This window comes from Pyxicephalus adspersus, chromosome 3, assembly GCF_032062135.1.
Source record: "Pyxicephalus adspersus chromosome 3, UCB_Pads_2.0, whole genome shotgun sequence".
Classification (NCBI taxonomy): domain Eukaryota; kingdom Metazoa; phylum Chordata; class Amphibia; order Anura; family Pyxicephalidae; genus Pyxicephalus; species Pyxicephalus adspersus.
In genome coordinates, this window is record NC_092860.1 from 48,569,497 (window position 1) to 48,589,205 (window position 19,709).

The window sequence follows — 19,709 nt, forward strand, 5'->3', positions numbered from 1 at the left end:
CATTCATTCTATTGGCAGGGACAGGGTGGGATTATGGTGGACGGAAGATGTGTTAAATGAGTTAGTGATTATACCACAGGGTGTGTGTGTGTTTTGTTTTTTTTTTGTTTGGGGGGGGCATCACTTTACATAAAAATGTATTTAACATAAGGTACCTATAATATACTACAACTGGTTTTATCATTGCCAACCACGCTTTATGTCAAAGAGACTTTTGATCTCATCCTAGGGCACTACTAAAAGGTGTTACATTTAGTCAATATTTTCCATACACTTACATTTACCTACAAAGTGATTGCAAAACATTTTAAACAGATATCTTCATTTTAATCAGGTACCTATCAGGTGGATGTTTAAAACTTTTGTGTGTTTTGGGTAAACAGTAGGAAGTTTAAGTACAAGGGGTAGGGTTTTTTTCCCCAGAAACTTCATAGTTTCTTTTTTGATTATGTCAATATTTAGGTTTGATAGAACTCTATTAAAATAGTTTTTTAGAGGAAATCAGGATGATTATTTTGTACCAATCAGGGTAATTTTTTAACACATTAGCTCATACTGTGAATTTGTCATTATAACCATTTTGGTCCAAAGATGGGTATCTTATTTTCCTGTCCTTTGGGAAATTTTAGGATGAGATGATCAGACGGCCAGCGGCGATATAATTAACGTGTGGAAGATAATTAGAAGGTGTCTGAGGAATCGATTTCCTCATGTGAAGGGTTAGGTGTTAGTGTTTGGTGCTATTCACGTAAGGTCACATAGGAATTTTTTCTCCTTTTTCTGAATTATACAGTGTATTACAACTATAGCAGTATTTAAAGCTTGTTAAAGCATATCTAAACTCAGAAATTTCACTTTACATAAAAGGGTAAGGTAAAAAATTCTGTTTGTTTAGGTTTTTGTAAGTGCAACACTTAAAAAAAAAAAAAGGTGCAGCACTGCCCTCTGATTCTCGATCGCCTTGGGAGTGCAAAGCCTCTCGTGATACCTAGGTCACCCATCCCGGGAGGCTCTTGGGTGCTCCTTCTGTGCATGCCTGAGCATCTTGGGACATGTGCAGGAGCCATTTTGTGAAAAGAGAAAAATGTGCCAATCTCACACATGCGCAGTGAAATCGGCAAGTTTTTTTCCAACTTACGTCACCTGATCTCGCGCCTGCGTCAGGTGACGTAGGAAGAAGAACCCGAAAGAAAAGATGGCAGGACCCAGCGCGCCGTCTCAGAGACGGATACGGGGACGACGCAGGACCTGATGGAAGACACATCTGGATAAATCGGATGTCCTGCGGGGTGAAGGTAAGTGGATTTTTTTGTTTTAGGCACTTTTCAGTTTAGTTCCTCTTTAAGGCCTAGGAAATGAACCAGACCTGTTCTGACAGAAACACAGGGGCTTCCATTAGTCTGTCATCGTCTCTCCTTTTATGTTACTGAAATAAACTATTACAAACAAAAGGGAATGCTATTGTGAAGCATTTACCAGCGGCTCCCCTTCTCCTCATGCTTCCATACCACATTATCAGCTCACACAAGCTCTGCCCTTCTGACGCGCCCTTCATAGCGTCTAGTCACGGCCTCCAGCTGATTGGTCACACTGGACTCACGTGAGCTCAGACACCAGGTGGCGAATGAAGGTGACAAGTGCTGGTCGTTGAGCGCATGCGTGTTGCGTTGTGCTGAACAAGCAGCCGATTGGTGGCCACCTTTACATGGGACCGGAAGTAAGCTGGGTTCTCCCACCCACAACTGTCACTGGTGGAGGTGAAGAATGAAGCAGTGAATGGGTGAATGCTGCCCGGTTCACGGGGGCAGAGATAGGCATGGCGTACCGTCATGGAAGGTTAGTGTTTACGGGAGGCTGGGGCGCCACACCCAGCCACAATGAGGAGACATAGCGAGCCGAGGAGCTCTTCTACAACAGTAGTGGCTGCTGTGTGACTGCGGGCAGCACTCATTCATGTGTATGGCCTGTCAGGGCACCGGAGGACATAGCTGGAGGTCTTCTATTGCTGGCTGTGCTGAGCCTTACCAGGCCTAGACACCCCTAAAGATTCACTGCGGTCACTTCCATTGTACCGAGCTGATCCCTGCACCTATAGTACACTACATGGCCACACTACATGTACACAATGTATGGATGGCCGCATTACATAGGTACAGATCAGCAGCAAGGCGCTTGTATGAAATAATAGAGCTGGGGATTATAGGTTGCATGTAAATATAATGCTGGGGTGTTAGTGATCAGGAAATGCTAATTCCCTTGCTCTGCTCTGCAGCCCCAGCAAGCATGCCAATCACAAGTCATCACTTCACTTGCTACATGCTTGTTCTGGGCCCATTACACAGAAAGCTAATGACTGCCATGCAAATGAAAGAATATCTAAGAATTAACCTGTTTATTGGCAACAATTCCCTGCCATTTTTTCACTTTCTTTCTGCAGACACAACCTAAAGTGGGAGATCTATCTAAGGGAAGCACAAACGCCTTTTGGTTAGTTGTCGCCAGAATTCTCCATTATTCCATGAAGGTTTTCCTCCACATTCAGAAGGTGAAGCTCCCCATCAGGCGCTCATCTACAAAAACTAATCTAGCCCTTCCTTACTCACTTTTCAATACAAAAAGTCAGCTATGAGTGCCTCATTATTTCAGTATTTACTATTTCCTGTATATGAATGACATTTTGTACATTGCAGGCATCAGATAGTTCATATATATGTATATAATGAACAGATTTTATGACATCAGACATACTATTAGTGTAATAAATGTGATCTGTTTAAAAATATATATAAAAAAACTGAAAGTTATTTTAGGTGGTTTCTCCATGTTAAAAAGTTTAAAAAAAAAAGCTAGATTAAATGCTAATGAAATATTTAAAATAGACTGGGTAAGTCCTCTCTACAAAAAGATCCAGCTCCAAGTTTGACTAATTTGCCTACAGTACAGAGTCAAAGTGCAGACTAATATCGTTTTTACAGCCTCATATATTGTGTTGCGTCAGCTTTTATATTATTTCATAATCAGATTTGTGTCTAGTTGATTTTTACTTTGTAATTATGTACTGCACAGTAAATCAAACTGTAAAATATTATACTATTATGTTCTGCTATAAATGATTAGCTTACTCCTACACTGATAAGATATCCATTCATAGAGCAATGGTGTATCCTTCCCCCCCCCCTCTCTCTCTCTCTTCCTCTCTCCATATAGGGCTGTGCTCTGTGAACTTTGTACACATACAGACATATAGCACATGGTCTTTGGAATATGCTGGAGAGGTTATTGTTCTCACTACATTGCAAATTAAGTAAAGTATTCATACTCAGATTTGAAAATAGACCTGGAATACTTTGTTGTTATGTTGTCTGTAGAATGTAGCTTTTTATTCCACTTTTCCATGATTTTTTCTGTGATCGGTAGGCTAAATAGTAATCGTGATGCCTGCAAAAGATGTCATTGTTACTTTTCTGGGGACAGATATATGAATGAATAAAACCTACATGGTCTCAGCACACTGAAGCACTGATTTATATGAAGCTTTCATTCAGTAATCATGTAACTGTAGTCATAGGAACTGATCCCACTTGATATTAAGGAAATATAATGCTTTAAACTTGAAAGTCCAAAATGTAATTTAGCAGTACAGTGTGTGATTTATCATGGATGATAACTGAATGCAAGCACATACATTGGTATATGAGATACAGATTGTTTTGTGAAGTGAACAAGAAAGGGGTTAGGTGGTGCTCAATATATTTTTCAGAAATAGATTTCTTGGGACTTCAAGCATTATCGTTAGGGAGATTTACCTTCACTTCCTGTTTTGCAGAATTAACAAGAAGTAGAAGGGGATCTTTCTAATGTGAAGGAAAACCCCCGTAGACAGTTGTCACAGGTACAGGTATCCCAAAAGGAAAAATGTGTTATGTGAGCGGATTTATTTCTCTGCATGAAATATTAGTAAACCACTTGTTGCTGCCTACCAACAGACCTAAAAAATGCCAGTATAGTAATACTGATGATACGGATATTTCTCATGTGCTGTGTGCAAGAGTCTGCACTAGGGCAGCTTCAGACCTGATTCAGGTTCAGGTAACCATGCGCGACTCCCGACCTCTGGCATCTTCCTAGCCGCTCAGTTATGTGTATGCAGTGCTGGTTCCTAAAGGAAATATTTCTACAGATTTCATTTACAATGTGTAGAGCTAACTTTTGCATGAGAAATGTTGTATACTGTAAAATCTATAAAATGTGAATATCTATTAATGTAAAAATAGATGGGAGCTGTAGAGGAAAAAAAGTACTTGTAACTAGTACAGCTTTACTACTGTGCCTATTCATTTGCTATGGGGCTGTTGCAAGTAGCTTCTCCCCCGCAGTGGTTCACTGGCATAGGGAAGCAGTAATCACAATACAACCTCACCGCCAATCTGAACATAACCCTAGGCCAGTGAATTTTTTTTTGTTTGCATCCCTGAATTTTAATTGGGCATCTTTTCACATACTTTACAGTATCATTTTTATTGCTTGATTTTTATGGGTAATCTTAGTGACAAGTAATGTTTTCATGACAGCTGCATAAATTATAAAAATACAAATCTAGTTAAACCTAGCCACCAAATGCTCTAAAATCCTTCCACAACTGGTTATCTATAACAAGTTCCTAACCAACAACAAACATAACAGTTTGCATAAATTGTACAGTTACTATCAGACTGGAGGTTTTTTTTTTAATCTGTACACAGATGATGTCTATTAAGGTATTTTGTCTAGAATTATTCTGTGATTCAGAATCCTTGACATGACTGTAGTTGGGAAGTGTAATGTGCTAATCACACTTACCTGTGTTGTAAAAAAAATGAAGGCTTTGGAGACATGATAGCAGTACCTAAGTAAGTCTAATGCCAGCGAATTAGGGGAAAACTTAATGGGCTGTGGGATTGTGATGCATTTGCTGCGTCTTCCCACCTATAAATCATGCCAGTGATGGAGATGTGTCACCACTAATTAGGAATGAATAGAAGTGGTTGAGAAAAAAAAAGACATTCCCTAATGTAAGTCAATAACTGACATATCAGTGCTACTGAGTTTGGCCTTCATTGCTAGGCTTCCATGCTCACTGGTCAACAAAAGGGTTATTGTTTTACCTGTTAAGGTGTGCCAAGAGCAATGGTGGTGTGAAATAATGCACAGGAACCAGACCAGACAACAGTCATTGGGTTGCTGCAGTTTACAAATCGTTACTCCATGCAATGTCTATTGAATACATATATAGCTTCCTCTACAGTCATCTTGCATATACACCTTGGTAGAAGAAAGAACTGTATTGAAAGAGAAATGTATTGTTCTAGTCATGAGTCATCTGTTTATAACATGATGTGACCTTACATGATCCTGAATCCTTCTTTCTGTAATCATTGTTTAGTGGCAGTTGCTAAATATCTCTCTTGGCGTTTCCGTCCCACTTACAAGAGCATTGTTTAATTTGGTTCATGGATCTGCAGCCTCTTTAAAGATTATGGCATTGTATAGACAGGGGCTTACTGGATGATATTGTCATGTTAGAGTGCTGGTAAAGTCATCTAGTTGTGCATCAATGACACATATCACATCTATATGGCAGCCTAAATACCAGATTTCATTTACAATGTGTAGTGCTGCCTTTTGCACGAGAAATATCAGCTGCACATTTACCACATTTACCATCCCAAATTATGGAATAGTTTAAACTACATGTGACTACAATATTCCTGTATGTGCAGAAAAAAATGGAATGGTACACTGACCAAAAGCAATAAATGCACTGTTAATATTGGAATAATGTATGACCAGGAGCTGTGTGAAAAAAATGTACTAGTAACATGCCATTGTCGGAGAATGAGGCTTCTGGGAGCAAATGTTTTTTAGGATTTGGGTAAAAATATTCTCACTGATTGTTGTCACAAAGTTTACAATTTTTTAAGCTATAATGATTTAAAGAAATCACAATCAATTGCACCATTGGCAGTCAGTGAGAGCTCAAAATAAAAGTTCAAAAATATTTTTTATTATTGATTATTCTGATGTTCATTCTGTACTTAGGGCAGAATCTGCAATCAAAACACCAAAGCCCTGTGATTTGCTGAGTGATGCTGGTGAGATAAATAAAAATCTGTGTAATGTTTTTTCCATGCATTTCGGTTTTTCTGGTAATTTCTATTCACATCCCTGATCCCTAACAATAACAATATACTCTCCGTGATAAGAGCTCTCCTGCTTCCTGTTTTTGAAGTGAGCATATTTTATATTAGGATAATTACAGTATTGTTACAGAGGACACTGGTAGGTATCACAGAAAGAGGTCACTGGCGCTTTTTAAAAATGTTGCTTAGGCACCACATGAATTTGAGTTACAAGGGTACAGAGCATGTGCTTCAACTCCTCTAGGGCCACATGTGCAGTAAACTCACCTTCGTTGATTGATGGCTGAGAAAAGGAAAACCAAGTACCTTTTCTCAGCCATTAAGCACCAGAGGTGAACGTCCTCATTTGCCCTCTGGTGCCCGGGGATCCCACGCTGTCAGGTGTCCCCCAGCTATTCTCATGTTATGAATGCAGCTCTGAGAATCATCCTTTCATTGTTAGATAATCTGGAAAAAAAAGTTAATTAAACATTAAAGTCTTGTTCTATTTTTTTTACACAAATTTCTAACCCTTTCAGGTAATGAGTTAGGGGTTTTATGTACCCCTGTACTTATTGCCCAGGGTGGGGCAGTGAAAATCTGGGAGTCACCTTGAATTCAATAGGAGCTTTCATTGACGTTTTTAAGTGTTTATAAACGCAGGAAAACGCCTCTATTAAAATCAATGGGTGCGTTTTCCTGCGTTTTTTTTTATTTTTTACATGCAGGAAGGAGTGTTACCTAAAATGCTCAAAAAGTGCCTCAAGGAAACCCCATGGTGTAGATTACCCTATTGGAATGCATGGGAATTTCAAACATGGACTTTCAAACGCTCAGGTTTAAAAAATTTCATTACAGCATTTGCAGGTAATTGAAAGTATGTCACCAATATTGGAGACTGATGGGCAATATACAAAATACATACAAAAGGTGGCAGCACCATCTTCTGAGCCCAGGGTGTACAGTCCTCTTCCACCATACATTGTCATATTATTTTATTTTGTTAGTTGAATAAATATTTGAAGAGTGCATCATCTTTATCTATAGCCATAAACAACTATGTTTGTATGTTGAAAAAGTCAGCAATCTCACTGTACTGTAATTGGAACTGTAGCTCAATTTTCTAGTAAACAGGTCTACATCTCACAGTATGAAAAATGTTATGCAAATATTGGACTAATATAAAAAAAACTCTATTATTGTTTTAAACATTTAAAAAAGTTTTTTTTGTGCTGCTGGCTAGGATATTAAACAGCAGTCCTTCGGTATTGTGTATAATTTGGTAACTTTGTTTATTGCTTGTCATTGACCTTTATATGCTTTATGTTTGCCTTGTATCCCAAGTTTGCCAAGAGCCAGAATAGAACTTTGTTTATCTAAATATACAAATATTGTACTTGCTGCCTACAGACCAGATTTTGTACATGACATGACTTCATTAAATAATGCAGAGACATTACAGAATGTGTCCTATAAGTAATTTAGGAATAAAGTAGATTATTCCAATTTGCAAATCCTAGTGACGGGGTAAGGATTTACTTCTTTACATGGCTTTCAGATTGCTGCAATGAATGTTTCTTACCATTGTCCTAGGTGACTTTGGGTTAATCCTTTCTGCACTGCTTCTGTTAGGAAAGCTTTGTGAGATGTGAGAAGCACGGAGGCTGCAATATGTCATTGACTCCAACTTTTTTGGGATCTGGTCAATCAGTATACTAGCCAGATTGCCAGCTTGTTCAGGAGATGATTACAATGGCATCTATAAAAGGTATGGTTTAGGAGTCCAGACAAGATAAGAAAAATATAAGATCAAGTACAGTTTCTCAGGCAGACTTTTTGTTTGATTGAAGGTTGGTTGCTTCCTTTTGGTCAACGAAATGTACAATTGAAAAATTTTGTTATATATCTGTGCACAAAAATACCTATTATTCTTGCTATAAATTTATGCCGTCCTGTTTGTGTTAGCGCAAGTGGGCATTCAAAAAGGTGAATATTTACATCAGTTATTCAATCATATAAATATAAAATCGGCAAACAGAAATGCACTTTTCACATGTTTAGACATAGTAAATATATTTCACAAATTATTGTGTGAATATTTTAAACTCCTTTGTAAATTGGCCTGTCTAGGTATTTTAGCAGTGACAACTGGGCAGTGCTGACACTATTTCTTGTGATTTCTTGCCTGTACATTGGCTAATATCTATAAGGGGTTTGTTGTGCATGGAACATAAAACACCATATAATAATATATGACGGACATAAAGATCTATATTCTATTGTGACGTGATGAAATGTGCATTTTAGTAACAAAAAAGCTAATCTGATTCAGATCCTTTAAGTTAAATATTTATTAACAGAGGGCCTCAGTGATGGCTGATGACTTATTTGGCAGATGTCCAGTTTTAGATTTTGGCATGCTTTGCTTGTTTTAATGTAATTTGTTTGCTTTTCCAAATGTTATCTTGTATTGCTCTTTACAAACTTTCCTGATGACAGATTAAAAAGACAAACTGCCAATCACCACTTTTTCACTTTAGAAAACCCTACTGTAAAATAATAAAAGAACACTGTAATCCCAATTAATTGTATATTTTCTGTGAAAAAACATTTGCAGTATTTCATGTCTCTGAGTAGTGTATAGTGCCCTGCAAAAATATTCATCCCCCTCAGTGTTTGTCCTGTTTTGTTGCAATACAACCTGGATTTAAAATGAATTTTCATTTTGGATTTTATGTAATGATTTTTTTTATGTTGCATGATATATACATACGCATACAGATCTGTTCTCAAAGGTCCCTGACTCTGCAACACCACTAAGCAAGCAACTTGAAGAATGCTCAAGACAAAGTTGTGGAAAATATAGATCAATGTTCGGTTATAAAATAATATCCCAAATTTGAATATACACAAAGCACCAATAAATCAAATATAACTAAATGACACGATGAGAAGATGACAAGAAGGCCACCTACCAAAACTTACACACCAGGCAAGAAAGGCATTATTCTGGATAACACTTTGAGAGCTACAATAGATATATATAGAGCTTCAGATGGGATTATGGGTCTGATTTATGAAAGCTCTTGAAGGCTGGAGAAAATACGCTTTCAGATGTGAAGCTGGGTGATCCAGAAAACATGGAAGTGGTGTGGTGGGAAGGATGGATGAGTCTGGCTTCATAATAGATAGAAGATAGAAGAGATAGATAGAAGAGAGTCGGGTTAGTGGAATACCAGAGAGAAGGATGTTACAGTAGTCCAGACAAGAGATGATAAGAGCATGTACAAGGCGTTTGGTGGTCTCAGGGGACAGGTAGGGGCGTATTTTGGAGATGTTGCGTAGGTGAAAGTGACAGGACCTGGAAATGTTCTGAATATGGAGGGTAAATGAGAGGGCCGAGTCAAAGGTGACACCAAGACAACGTGCCTGGGGGGAGGGCCGAATAACAGTGTTGTTAACAGTTAGATATATGTCAGGGGGAGATTCGGAATTTGAGGGGGGGATGATGATGAGTTCTGTTTTATCCAGGTTGAGTTTCAGGAATTGGTCAGGCATCCATGATGAGATGGCTGACAGGCAGCATGAGACCTTATCCAGGACTGAGGGAGACAGGTCAGGGGTGGACAGATAGATTTGAGTGTCATCAGCATAGAGATGGCACTGTAAGCCAATGGAGGATATGAGACTACCGAGAGAGGAGGTGTACAGAGAAAAAAAGGCCGGTCCAAGAACTCACCCTTGGGGAACACCAACAGGGAGGAGTGTGGGTGAGGAGGAGTTACCTTTGAAAGGAGCAGTCAGACAGATAGGAAGCAAACCAAGAGGGAGCAGTGTCACAGATACCAATGGAGTGCATGATTTGTATTAGAAGGGGGTGATCAACAGTGTCAAAAGCAGAGGAAAGATCACTGTAAGCCAAAGGAGGATATGAAACTACCGAGAGAAGAGAACCGGTGCAAGGACTGACCCATGGGGAACACCAAAAGGGAGGACAGTGGGAGAGGAGGAATTACCATTGAAAGAAACTTGAAAGGAGCGGTCAGACAGATAGGAAGCAAACCAAGAGAGAGCAGTGTCACAAATACCAATGGAGGGCATTATTTGTATTAGAAGAGGGGGTTCAACAGCGTCAAAAGCAGAGGAAAGATCGAGGAAGGAGCAGGGAAAAGTTGCTTTGAGACTTAGCTCTGATGAGGTCATTGGCCACTTTAGTAAGGGCTGTTTCAGTGGAGTGGGCAGCTCTAAAACCAGACTGGAGGGGGTCAAGGAGAGAGTTGGCGCTCAGGTAATCGGTGAGTCTTGTAGACAAGGCGTTCAAGAAGTTTGGAGACATATGGGAGAAGGGGGATGGGACGTTAGAGGGTAGGGAGGGGTCCAGTGAGGGTTTCTTTAGGATAGGAAGAATTATGGCATGTTTAAAATCTGAGGGGCATTTACCAGTAGAAAGAGAGAGGTTGAATAGTTCGGTTAGAGCAGGGGCCAGGGTGGAGGAATGGGCAAGGAGTAGATCAGAGGGAGTTGGGTCAAGTGGACATGTAGTAGACAGAGATGATGAGAGAAGAGTTAAGACTTTGTCCACAGTAACAGGGCTGAGGGAGGCCAGTGATGATTTACAGGTGGAAGGGGTGGGTATGGTTGGAGTGGCTCGGTGGGCAGATTTACAGGTGGAAGGGGTGGGTATGGTTGGAGTGGCTCGGTGGGCAGAGACATCATGTCTGATTTTGTCTATTTAAAATTAATTGTATTATTGTATGTAAATGTACAGAACCAAAATTAGAAAAAAGTTGTCTGTGTCCAAATATTTATGGACCTAACTGTACATGAGAAGGGATGAATTGGTAAGATGAGCTCATCTACCAATAGGAAGTAAGCCTTTTCAGCTTTGTTTGCATGGGGACTACACTGTCTATCGACAGATGTAGTAGAGGCACTGTTATAAGTCCAGAGTTTGAGATTGTTAGGTACAAGATAACTGCTACTCTACTACAAGTAATGGAGCACAAAATGATTGTTTGGTACATTTGGTGAATCCAGTGGTTCTTTACTTTTGTACACGGCTTGTTTTGAGTTAACTGGAAATCTTAAGTAACCGTTTTGAATGTGTTTTTCATTTTCAGGTAACCTGATGTTTTCTGTTGGACTATAAAAGTGCACATCATCTTTTGTGATGGGTTCAGAGGCTCATGAAAAACAAAAAAGTAACTTGGTCCTCTCAAATTCGAAACAAGAGTTTATGCATCATAAACTAGCTATCGGGTCTAGTAAACATTATGTGTGTGGCTACTGTGCTGCCTTCACAAACATTGCAATCACCTTCCCCATCCAAAAAGTGCTCTTCCGACAACAGCTGTATGGACTGAGAACCAGGGATGCTATAAGACAACTAGAGAAAGATGGGATCCGGAATTTGTACAGGGGAATACTCCCCCCACTCCTGCAGAAAACAACAACACTTGCCCTGATGTTTGGCCTTTATGAGGACTTCTCTAGTCTTTTGCTAAGGCACACAAATTCTCCTGAGATTGTTACGAGGAGTGTAGCAGCAATCCTTGCAGGAACTACAGAAGCCATTCTTACGCCTTTTGAGAGAATCCAGACTTTGCTGCAGGACTACAAACATCACGATCGATTCACTAATACTTTTCAAGCTTTCAAAGTGCTGCGGTCCTATGGAATTAGGGAGTACTACCGTGGTTTGATTCCCATATTGGTCCGCAATGGACCAAGCAATGCTTTGTTTTTCGGTCTTCGCAAGCCAATCAAACAGTGTTTGCCGGAAGCTAAGAGCTATAGTGCTAACCTAATCAATGATTTCATCTGCGGTGGACTGCTTGGAGCCATGTTGGGTTTTCTTTTTTTTCCAGTAAATGTGGTGAAGGCACGCATGCAGTCACAGATTGGAGGTGAATTTACCTCATTTAGAAAAGTCCTCATGACAATATGGACAGAGCGTGATGGAAAACTGACACACCTATTCCGTGGTGCCCTTTTAAACTACCACAGATCCATACTGTCTTGGGGTATCATCAATGCAACATATGAGCTAGTATTAAAACTGCTCTAAAGTAAACTGTTCGATCCTGTACCATTGTATGTTTATCTGCAAACTAGGGATCAAATTATCACAAAACCAAATACCAGATTGTATGTATGCACCACTAAATATTACTGCTGATTTTATTTGTATGAACAGACAGGTGGTTCAAAATACTGTTCTCTGTGTTAGGTTAACAAAGTGCCTGTCTGTTCTGTGTGCGTAAGTGACAAAGCGTTTATTTTTTGCTGACAGGAAAAGTATTTTGACTGTATACATGCTTGATTATTGCTATCAGAAAACTTAAAATATCTGAGGGAAGAGCTTTAACATATGCAGTTTTTTGGTCTCAGGAGGCCACATGATGAGCACGTTTCCATTGTTGTGTTTAACTGTATTCAGTCCTACCTATTACAGTGGTTTGTGGATCCTGTGATGCATTTATATTATATTTATAGCAGGACTAGTGTTTGGAAAGTGAGCTTTTACCAGAGGTTCTGTTTCTTTTTGTGGCCCCTATAGTGATCCATATACATGCGTTCATTATTGTTTTGTTGTGGATTAAGGTATGTTCACACAGGTCACATAAGGTAACAGTAATAGGAGAAAAAAAATCAGGTGCTGCTCTTTACTAGGGTAGCAGCTCATATTTTGTTCTGTGTAGGCCTTTTATCTATTTTTCTGTTAGAGTCAGAAAAAGAAACCATTTTGTTCTCCAGCAAAAACCACTTTTTATTTAACTCCACTCTTACGTGCTTACCTAGATACATGCTTAAAACATATCTAAACCTAAAAACGTAAATATAATATATTGCAGCTTAAAAGTCTATATATGTGGTGAATGCTGTACAATTTTTATTTTTTACATTATGATTATGTTTTTGCTCCAGAATTGTCACCCCAGGCTGCTCTCCTGATTTAGACCATAAACACACACACTGGGATTTGTTGCTAACATGAGATGGTTGAGAAATATGTAAATGTAATAACATTGTTTATGATTTCAATTCAGTGGGACGTTACAATTTCTGACAACATCAGATGAAAAGGTATTTTTCTGTACTTGCAGAAACTGTAGTTCACACACCCAAATATATGTACATAAAATATTATAGGAGAGGTAAGCTGCAATGGATAACTAGATCTTTCCTTCCTCACCATGACAGTTTACCAGGGAACTGCTTCTCCACTCTAAAAGGGACAGGAAATATGATATTTTTGTTTTTGGGTTTCTATACCCCTTAACTAAATTGTGCCATCTTGCCTACAGGCAGTGTAAAAGTCTGCCAGGTGCTCTCTCTTTTCGCTTTGTGTGTTTTTTTGTTTTTTTTAGGAATGCCGTCCTCCTGGAAATTTTAAATCTCTTTAAAATTTTTGTACTTTTAGAAAAAACAAAGCCAAAAGATACATTAGGGATTTTAAAATCAAACTAAGTACACTATCTGCGAGTGGCATTTGTCAATATCTGCACTTTACATTGGTTGCTTCATGTAATTAAAGAGTGCTTTTTTATGGTTTCCTGCAATGTTCTTCGTAAGTTGTCATTAAGAAGACCGGTTTTTGTTCATTATAATGAAAAGGGAATAAAGATTTCCTGCCTGGTTAAATTGATTTTTTTTTCTTTTTGGTCAGTTTTTAACAAATACATTTAGTGCTCAATCAACATTTTAAAGCAATGAAATATACTTTGTCCATCACAAGCGATCTCTGCATTTTTCCTCTTTAGTTACACCTTGCAGATAAATCTGTTTGGAATATGGTGCATTATTACAGTAGAGCCAACTGGTACTTTTCCATATTTGTGAATATTTCAGGCATTGTCTTTAATAGATGGAATTTTAGTTTTATTCCACCATATGGTATATCAGGGCTGGGAAAACCAAAGGTAGCTAGCTTATCTGCAGATTGCCACCGATAATATGCTCCTGGACTTGGCACCATTGCCCTCTGGCTTCTCTGTTGTACAGTATATAAATACAGCGTAGAACAGAACAGTACGGGTGCTGTGTATGTAGCACTTGTTCATTCTGTCGCTGGAAATGAGCATAAAAGATAGTTTCCACTAACTTATGTATGTAGCCTAGGGCGCAGTCTCCTTTATCCTCAATCCCTTCATTATATTTCTTGACTGCAAAATAACTTCGTGCTCTCCTGTTGTTGCACTACAGCCATATTTTCCTTCCTAAACAGTTAAGGTATTTGTAGACATAAATCTCGATACTTGGCTGACAGCATTACCAGTTTCCTAATTTTTTTTTTTTTTTTTTTACACAGTCGATCAGATTTGACAAACACTAACACAAACCCTTCATGCTTGGACAGTGAAGTGGTGTTCAGTTGATGGTGACATGTGCACGATGACAGGGGTCATGTAATGACAATTGTGATTCACCAGACATGATAATTTGAAATCATGGTTAGGGCATGTGCTTGTATGAATGCTACATTTTTCTGTACATTAAAGACAACAGGCCTGATTTATTAAAGCTCTCAAAGATTGGAGAGGATACCCTTTCAGCAGTGAAGCAGGGTGATCCAGCAAACCTAAAAGTCATTTTCTACTTGTTGGCAAATGTTTTCAATCCTGGAACAGATCCATTCCAGGTTTGCTGGATCACCCTGATGAAAGTGTATCCTCTCCAGTCTTGGAGAGCTTTCATAAATCAGCCCCAATGTTGCTACTATCATTCTATTATAAAAGCCACAGATGGCATAAGGACTCTAATCCTTTCCAGACCCATCCAAAACTTGATAAAGAAGTTTGGACTGAACATATACATTAGGTGACATATTTATAAAGCTGTAAATATGGCTTTCATCATTCACTAGTAATGAAATAATCAAGACCCTTTAAAACGCATAAACCAGAAAGATTCACCTGTAGTTAGTCTGCTTACCGTCAGATTCAATGAATCATAAATATGCCCCTAATGTTTAAAATCATGGTAAAAAAAATTAATTAGGGCAGAAAAATTAGTTCATAAGATAATTATTTTGGCTCCTTGAATTGGCATTTTTTCTGTTTTTCTCTTTTTGACTTTGTTAAAACTGACCCCTAAGTTAGAAATTTAGAAACTACCACAGGTTTATGGAATTTACCACTGTAAGTGAACACGATTCTTCAGCCAAAATCCCACACTTTAAGATGTTTGCGTTTCAAAAAACTGCTCAGAGGCTCCAGAAGATGCTCAATCTATTAGATACATCACAGCTGTGCGGCATAAACACAGGGGGCTGATTTATTTAAGTTCTCCAAGACTGGAGAAGATAGACTATCATGAGAGAACCTGGAATGGTTTTTTTATAAATCACTTCCTATTATTAGAATTCATGGTATGTTTGGCTGTACATTGTTGGCCCCTTAAAGATAACACTAATAATGGTGGCTAACTATCCCCTCGTCTTCCCCATCCTACCAGCTACAAACCACAGACGAGCAAGTGGCCCCAGCCATGGGGCCATACCCTTTACTAATCACACACTTCTTCATTATCTCCTTCAAGCCAGCATGTCGTGATGTACTGCACATACCCTTTACTCTTTAGTCACAAATAGAAAAACTGTTGATGGGTATGTGTGGTTCATCTTGAACTACTACAGTATGAAACATCAGGTAGGTTGGAGAAAACTGTAACCCATGGATGAGGTAATTTGCACATCACAGGTCTGTCGTGAGCAGTATATAAAAGATGAAGGCCACACATGGACCATGTGCTGGCTCTAGCTTTAAATTAGCTGTTATCAGGTTCTAGCAGGAATCTAAATTAAGTTTTAAGAAGTCTGACAAAACATCATTGAAAGCTACAGCAACCTGATTCCCTTCAGATTACCATTTCCAAACTAAAGTTAGACAATTTACACGTTGAGGTATACATATAGTATATTCCAATCATAATCCTGTTCAGTCATGTAAACTCAAAACACACCATTCTTCTTTAGTGTTTGCATTTCTCTTCATTATAAATAGGCTGTCAACTGAAACAACATGACACATTCCTTTTACAAAAAAAAAGAAAAATGCCACTGAGACTCCGCTTTACACTTTAATGCCACCCAAATCTTATTTATTATGTGACTCCAAAAAAACTGACCACAATATGAATAGCAGAAGTGATAAGTAGGAAAAAGATTGTGCTGATTTGAAAGTTTTTGTAAAATCTGTTTTATTGATCACAGTTACAAGCTGTGGCACATTTATGGCCCCCACATAAGATATCAAAATTTGTTTTACTTCATACCATGTAGCTATTCTTATTTGTATGTACTAAACGGAATCCTATAATCTGAAAAATTAACTTTCATAACTAATTGTACTGTTGAAGTGCAGTTGTAATGTTCCGCCTTTTCAATCAAGACCTTGCATCCCAGGCTTAGGTTCCCTACAGGGTCCTGACTTCTCAAGTTATAATTAGGCCTTGTACCAATACTGCCAAGCTTTGCCCAATCTATTATTAAAGGCACAACCTATATAATTCACTGAGATTTTATCAGGTAAATGATGCAGACGTGGAATCATTACAGCTTGGTCAGAATTTATTGCCATGTGTATAGAATCTTATCAAGGCTGGCTGGAAAACAGAAAGTATTTTCAGGCACAAGGTACCTGCATTCATCACTAATTTTAGTTTAGGCAGCCTGGTCCATAGGCCGAGTTTCTTTTTAAAGAAAATTTATAGTAAGGGAAGTATACAGTCTGGTATTTTCATTTTATTAATGGTGACCCAGAACAAGCACATAGTTTAGAGGTCTGATTCTCAAGTCATTTGTATATTGGGTCTTGGAAAGTGTAGAAGATAGCCATGCAACCTGCATTTGTAATGTAATAAAAATAGCATCCCTATATTTTCTTCTCCACAGGCTTTCTATGGAGTATATACATGTAGTTTATATAAACCATAACAACTAACTTGTAATTTCCTCCCTTTTAACATAATATATATGTTTGATGGTTGCTAATAACACTGCTGTCAGCCATCTTGTTATTTTTTCTAGTATCGTAAGTCTTCACAGCCTTCCTAATTGTTTTCTCAGAACAATTACTTTCTGTTGTGGTAATGAGAAGGGGAGATTCAGAACTTCAGCAAAAGACAACTAGGCAGGCAGGAGCCAGGTTACTTTTTGGCAAATCAAAAAGTAATTTTTTTGTATTTAAAAATAGGCGATTATGGATGCAGTGCTGATATATTACATATATTTTCATATAACTGAAATGATCCTGACCTACACCCTAATTTCTCCATTGACCATATTATCATTACCAGCTGCAACATTTTATATATATTTTTTATATGTATATATCAGATGTGCATACATTGCAATGCACTTAGTAGTACGCCCACAACTTATATTCAACCTATAGTGTCAAAATCCCAGCATGCCAATATTAATACCAATGTGTCTATTTATTGTACTGTATTTTAAAGAAATATCCACATAAAAAATCAGTGAAAATTGCACAGCTTGATTTTTGGGTATAATAAATTGGCCTATTGGTATTATAATTTCCAATAACAGGAACATCTGCAACAACATGACTGTTTTATGTGTGCTTGGGTTTAGATTCACCCTAAATACTTAGTGAGTTGCTAAACTTTAACACCTATATTATGGATAGAAGAAATCATCATCGATCTGTCAGGAAGAAGCATGAGTGTGTACACTGTAGATCAGCCTTTCTCAACCTTTTTAACATGGGGGGGCATGCTTGATATAACTTTTCAGACTTGGGTAACCCCTTCTTAAATCACTGCTTCTACAGCTCACACTACCTTAGTGTAGTGGTCAGTAGGAATTTCACCCTTACAGATAGACAAAGAATTAGTGGCAAGGAACCCCTAGCAACTTTTTGAACAAACCCTAGTGTGCTAAAGAACCCTGGTTGAGAAACACTGCTGTGGAGGAACAAGCTAGGAGAAAATCTACAAAACTTCCAATCGGGAGTACATGACACTGGGTTATTTTAACGTTGTTCAGTAGTATGAGGCTCAATACTTGAAATATTCTACAATATACTAAAGTATCAAAATGTTGATGTAGGTTACTGTCAAACAAGATTAACCTCACACCATCTCTATTGCCCAGACTTGTACTATTCTCAAAAGAAATTTGTATCTATATTGAAGTATTATTCACAAAGAGGATTTGGACGTTTAGAGTTCTATTTATACATTTGAATCCCAGTCAATTCGTCTGTTTTCACCGAGAGGTGGTCGTATCTCTCTAAACTTTTCAGTTCTTACTAAAACAGTGACTCGTTCTGCCACCTAGTGGCCCTTCGTCAAAAGTGCACAGTTGTCACAATAAGAAATTTAGATTTATAAATAATGAGTGAATTGAAGGGGGAATCATTTATAAACAGAGCCACTTTGTACATTGTCAAAAGAATATATATACATATCTTACTACTTTGCAGCACTCCTAATGCCAACATTTTGTATTCAATCCCAAAACGAATGAAACATTTAAAAAATACTATAGGGTACCCCTGTATCATACTTTTAAGGTATTATCTTCTACAATACATTATTGATATGTTAGTACAGCTTATAAAACAGGAGAACTCCTGCAGCAGCAATATATTTATGGCCGTCCTTTATCCCTGTGAATTGTCATCGCATAACTCGGCCTCCTGTAATCTCCGATAACTGGAGTTGGGAAACCGAGTCTAAAAACAGAAAGACGCATGAATGTATAGGTGCCTTTTCAAACAGTATAAGAAAAGTTGTTTTATTATTTTGCATCAGTGTAATAATTATACCTCTGTGAATCAAAGAAATAAATGCATTCATATGAAAATGTGTTTATTTGATTGACCCCAAAATTATATAAACTGAACTGAAACAAACTGAAAAACTGCCATATATGACTTTATCATTATTTAAATGTACAAAATGTGTTTTCCCAGTGATGTTGTTATTGTGTAGTTGTAGATTTTGTATTTAAGGCTATTTTGATATCAGTGGTATTTTATTTTTAATTCTGTAAGCACAATATATGTGTTTTAAATGGATCAAAGCTATGTCCTTTTTTTATTTAAAATATTGTACATACAATGTATAATTGCCAAAGGATAATGATACATTAGGGTCTACTCCCTCCAGTCTGTATTCTGTGTAAATTTAGCACACTCCTGGCAGATCTGTTCTTAATGTATTTAGGGTCCAGTAAAAAAAAAAAAAAGCCTAGTTTGTCATTATCCTTCAATTAGTACTGATAATCAATTTCCTATATATTAAATGGCTTTAATAAACTGTTTAACACAGACTACATTAGCAAGATTTCTTTTAATGAATCCTATAGTAAACAAACTCTGAACAATGCTATATGGTCTATTCATCATCATCATCCATGTGTTTAGGTCACACTAATTGCTAACATTCACTGAAACATTAACTGGTGAAGAAACTTCTGGGTCCATGTGTTTCAGTAATTTTTTTCTGCACCAGGGAATGTTTCAGTGAATGTTGCCTTCACCAATTTATAAATAAACCCCCATAGGCTGCAATTGCCACACT

At 37.9% G+C, this 19,709-nt stretch overlaps 1 protein-coding gene across 7 annotated transcripts; it reads left to right on the forward strand.

Annotated features, from left to right (window-relative positions):
- The first annotated feature begins 1,695 nt into the window (after positions 1-1,695).
- On the forward strand, positions 1,696-19,458 carry LOC140326140 (mitochondrial nicotinamide adenine dinucleotide transporter SLC25A51-like). Of its 7 annotated transcripts, none has more exons than XM_072404488.1 (4): positions 1,696-1,836; positions 6,079-6,131; positions 8,940-9,150; positions 11,279-19,458. In XM_072404488.1, exon 4 carries the CDS (start codon positions 11,329-11,331, stop codon positions 12,223-12,225), a length of 897 nt encoding a protein of 298 aa, XP_072260589.1. In that variant the 5' UTR covers positions 1,696-1,836; positions 6,079-6,131; positions 8,940-9,150; positions 11,279-11,328; the 3' UTR covers positions 12,226-19,458. The 7 variants fall into 7 exon arrangements, with proteins under 7 accessions (XP_072260589.1, XP_072260586.1, XP_072260587.1 ...); XM_072404486.1 differs by lacking the exon at positions 8,940-9,150 and adding an exon at positions 2,438-2,545 and having other exon boundaries at positions 1,698-1,836; XM_072404490.1 differs by having other exon boundaries at positions 1,720-1,836; positions 6,084-6,131.
- Positions 19,459-19,709: the final 251 nt, after the last annotated feature.